Source organism: Plectropomus leopardus, unplaced genomic scaffold (genome assembly GCF_008729295.1).
Source record: "Plectropomus leopardus isolate mb unplaced genomic scaffold, YSFRI_Pleo_2.0 unplaced_scaffold27858, whole genome shotgun sequence".
Lineage (NCBI taxonomy): Eukaryota > Metazoa > Chordata > Actinopteri > Perciformes > Serranidae > Plectropomus > Plectropomus leopardus.
Genome location: NW_024630332.1, coordinates 1 through 4578, shown reverse-complemented (window position 1 = coordinate 4578; position 4578 = coordinate 1). Strand labels below are relative to the sequence as shown.

The window sequence follows — 4578 nt, the reverse complement described above, 5'->3', positions numbered from 1 at the left end:
AACACACTGAGACAATGACACACAAAGACACACTGAGACACACAGAGACACACTGAGACACACAGAGAGACAGTGACACACAGAGACACACAGAGACACACTGAGACACACAGAGACACACTGAGACACACTGAGACACACAGAGACACACAGAGAGACAGTGACACACAGAGACACACTGAGACACACAGAGGCACACTGAGACACACTGAGACACACTAAGACACACTGAGACACACTGAGACATACTGAGACATAGTGAGACACAGACACACAGAGACAAACCGTGCTGTGACAGATTTAGGAAATATTTAATTTTATTTTAAGGATCTGCTTTATCTTCTGGTAAAGTCATGAAGCTGAGTCTTTTGTGACAGTTTACCTGAGGTCACCTGAGGTCACCTGAGGTCACCTGAGGTCACCTGAGGTCACCTGTAGGCTGACAGCTGTTCTGCTCTGTGTTCGGCTGAAGCTCCGGAGCTCCGGGTGGAGGACGTGGATCAGGATCTGGGGCAGGGAAAAGGTCTGAACATCCCCAAAATCATCACCACTCCAGAGCCAGAGCTCAGCACTCTGAGCGTCCCCGACGTCTTACTGGCAAATCTCAGGTAAGAGACATGTCCTCACCTGCACCACTGCTCACTGGCCTCGATTTATGATCATAAATCGAGGTAATAATAATAATAATAATACTTGCTGTCCTCATGTGTCCATGTTGCTGTCCTCCTGCCATGTGCCCTCAGTGCTGCAGGAGATCTGTCTGCAGATGAAGACGGAGACAAGCTGTCCAGGAGTGGTCTGAAGACCTGGTCCAGTCAGGGAGACTTGCTGACTGCAGATGACGAGTGAGAGACATACAGACATACATTCTGTCCTCCTCCTCTTTCCCCTCTGTCTGCCATGTTTACCGTCCCGTGTGTCCCTCCTGCAGGACACGTCCTCTGTCTGCAGCCAGCGTAGGCAGCGTGGTGGTCCAGGACCGTCTGAGCGAGCTGGTCCGGCTGTTTAAAGGTCGAACGGAGCGGCAGAAGGACCGGCTGGTGGACCCGGACGAGTCTGAGGAGGAGAGTCCTTCAGCCTGTGAGAACGTTATTCTTTCTCTCAGACGTTTTATTGAAAAAGTAAAAAAATGAATTACGTTGAAAAAACTACATGCTGAGTAAATTATTTCGACGAAGGCCGTCTGGGATATTTCAGTGATGTTTCAGTGTTCAGCAACATTGATTGTGACAGGTCACCTCTGCTGGTGAAGAACATGCTATTTGGTCAAAAGCTCCAGAACGAGCAGGAAACTGGACCGTGAGTTTTAAAATATTTTGTCTGATCTCCACAGCGCCGAAGAAAGCTCCGGCTCCTCCTCCTCCTCCTCCTCCTCCTGAGGAGAAGAAGGACGACGCTCCTGCAGCAGCAGAAGAAGAGGAGGAGGCGGAGAAGGAGTACGTGCTCCCTTTCGAACTTCTGGGGCGTCCAGTGAAAATTCCCAAACTGCCCAAACTTCCCCCGATGCCAGACTGGCTGCGAGCCATCCTGCAGTACCGCTTCCCCGCCAGCATCGACCCGTTCGGCGGTGAGCCTTCGTTTCTCTCTTCAGGACTTTTTAAAAATCTATTTCTTTCTTTCTTTATTTTTTTACCTATTTTTGCTGCTAATTTTTAATACATTTTCTTGGGGTTTCTTTGCTAATTTTTGGGTCATGTCTTGTTCATTTCCTTATTGCCTTCCCCCTATGTTTTTAAAAAAAAACAAACCAGGTTGCTCAGGTTTTAAAGGGTTAATATGGATGGTACAGTCCACCCTGTTGACCTGACGAGGACTTCCTGTCTCCACAGACCTGATCTACGTGCTCTGGCTCTTCCTTGTGGTGGCGGCGTGGAACTGGAACGTGTGGCTGATCCCCGTCCGCTGGGCGTTCCCCTACCAGACCCCCGAAAACATCCACCTGTGGCTGCTGATGGATTACACCTGCGACCTCATCTACATCGCCGACATCCTCGTCTTTCAGCCACGACTGCAGTTCGTCCGCGGCGGCGACATCGTGGTCAGTGCAGCAACAGAAAGTTAAAAAATCTTTTGTTGAAAATTTGAGTTCTGAACAAAGAATATTTCTTTTTTCTTTCAGTGTGATAAAAAGGACATGAGAGAAAACTACATGACCACCGAGAGGTTTAAGGTACGAACAACACCTGCACTTCTGTCCAAAATAAAGCAAGAAAAGACTTAATGATCCGGGGAACAACTTTTGACAGGTTAACCACGAGCGCAGTGAGTCTGTAGTTTCTGTGTGTGTCTGCAGATGGACGTCATCAGTCTGTTTCCCATGGAGGTATTTTACTATTTCACCGGCGTGAACTCTCTGCTGAGGTTCCCTCGTCTGCTGAAGGTCAGGATGTGTTTGTTCTCCCTGCAGATGTTCATACTGAGCGTGAGAAATCAAATCCACTGACTGTGTTTCCTCCGTCAGTACATGGCTTTCTTTGAGTTCAACGACAGAATGGAGGCTGTGATGAAGAAAGCGTACATCTACAGGTGAGGACAGTTTCATCCCAGTGACACTTTGCAAAGACGCACTATTTATCACAACAACAACCAGAAAAACAAAAACAAATTATCGCCGCTGTGCAGCAGTGAGTCGGGGCCGGGCATTTTTAGCAGCAAGCGGCCGACGAATATGAAGACAACAACTCTGCATCATGAGACTCGAACTCACAACCTCAGACACAGCGTCAGTATCCCAGCGCTGATCATTTGATGTTACGAAGACTGATTTTCTCCATCAGAGAAAAACTGATGTTTAAAGGGGCCAGTTTCCCACAGACTGCAACCGCATTCAAAATGCTGCCAAAAATTCAGTTTTCAGATAAAATTCTGAAATGTTACACACTTAATCTGTCATGGCAGCAAAATTATGTCATTTTTTCATAAACTTCAAAGATTAAACCAAGAATTTTCACGTGTATGTTTTCAGCAGCGTTTACAGTCAAACATTTTGATGCACTGTGGGTTCAGTTTTTGATAAATTATAAATCATAAATCATGCCCCGCAGTGAGTTTGGTGTCAACTGAGCAAAAAATGTGGGATGAGATCGGTTTAATTAGTTTAAGAGTTTTTGAGAAAAACAGAGTGATGCAGTTCATCATCTGTGCCACAGTGACATGGACAAAAGTTTCTTCACAGTCGGGCCTACATTTTGCAAATCTGTAGCATGTAAAAATATTTTGTTATAAATTTAAAATTAGACGGTCTCTGTAGCGCCACCATCAGGACTGTTGGCTTGTGTTTGCAGCTGAGGAGGTTTGACATGAAACTGGACCGATGTGCAAAGTCTGGTGTGTTTTTTTGGACGGCAAGACAGATTTCCTCTGAAGAAGAAGAATAACGCTGAGGAAAACAACATGACCAGCGGCCTCGTTGCCTGACCTCTAACTGCATTCAGACGTGCACGTGAAGCCTCAGAAACAGATAAAAACATGATTAATCGTTGTTGTTGTTGTTGTTGTTGTCATGTGCCAGAGTGATCCGAACCTCCACCTACTTGCTGTACTCTCTGCACATCAACGCCTGTCTCTTCTACTGGGGCTCAGACTATGAAGGACTGGGGTCCACCAAGTGGGTCTACAACGGAAAAGGCAACGCGTGAGTTTACGCTGCTTCTGCTCCAAACACACTGTCACCGCACATCAACACTGATCTGTGTTGTACAAAGAGTCAGCAAATAAAATGTTCCACTTTCATTTTGTGTTTAAAAAGAGCAGAGTGTTAGATGGAGGACAGTAAAAATGCATCAACTTCAACTAGCGAAAAAGACAAAATTCATATATCAGTTAGATTGGTGATTGTAAAGTTTTCAAATTCTCCTTTTTTGCGGCAACACATTTGGTAAAAATTGCATCATCAGGCTTAAAACAGGCTCGTTACTGATTTCCAGCTGAGCGATGTGACGTTGCTGTATCAGACTTTTTTTTGTTTCCTGCAGTTATATCCGCTGTTACTATTTTGCCGTGAAGACGCTGATCACCATCGGAGGACTGCCGGACCCCACCACCGTCTTTGAGATCTGCTTCCAGCTCATCAACTACTTCGTTGGCGTCTTTGCGTTCTCCATCATGATCGGTCAGGTCAGTCGAACATCGCACTGTTTCCACTTTTCTCACGTTTGCTTTTAGAGACACACTTTGAATTCTGGGTGATATTTATCCTCCTGCGTCTTCAGAAGAGGACTTTATACTTCGGGTTTGCTGATCCTTGTTCATGGACACGTTTTTGTGCCGTCAGCGGTGCTTTACAATAAAACAAAGAATGAAAAGTAAATAAAGTGAGACACAATGAGATCAAATCTGATTCTTTGAGTGCTAACAAACCTGACTGTGGCAGATGAGAGATGTGTTTGGAGCTGCGACGGCCGGGGAGAACTACTACCGAGCCTGCATGGACAGCACCATCAAGTACATGACGTCCTACAACATCCCCCGAGAGGTCCAGAACCGCATCAAGACCTGGTACGACTACACCTGGAAGAGCCAGGGCATGCTGGGTAAGAAAACAGGATGACAAGAGAGTGATGGTGCTTTTGATGACAG

At 46.1% G+C, this 4578-nt stretch overlaps 1 protein-coding gene across 1 annotated transcript; it reads left to right on the top strand.

Annotated features, from left to right (window-relative positions):
* Positions 1-472: 472 nt before the first annotated feature.
* On the top strand, positions 473-4532 carry LOC121937917 (cyclic nucleotide-gated cation channel beta-1-like; the record flags this gene model as incomplete). The annotated part of the gene is made up of 11 exons (XM_042481206.1): positions 473-608; positions 744-845; positions 932-1080; positions 1334-1567; positions 1830-2038; positions 2120-2170; positions 2294-2380; positions 2447-2526; positions 3512-3634; positions 3975-4116; positions 4373-4532. Coding segments are annotated over 11 exons (1473 nt in total), but the record flags the coding sequence as incomplete, so codon positions are not given.
* Positions 4533-4578: the final 46 nt, after the last annotated feature.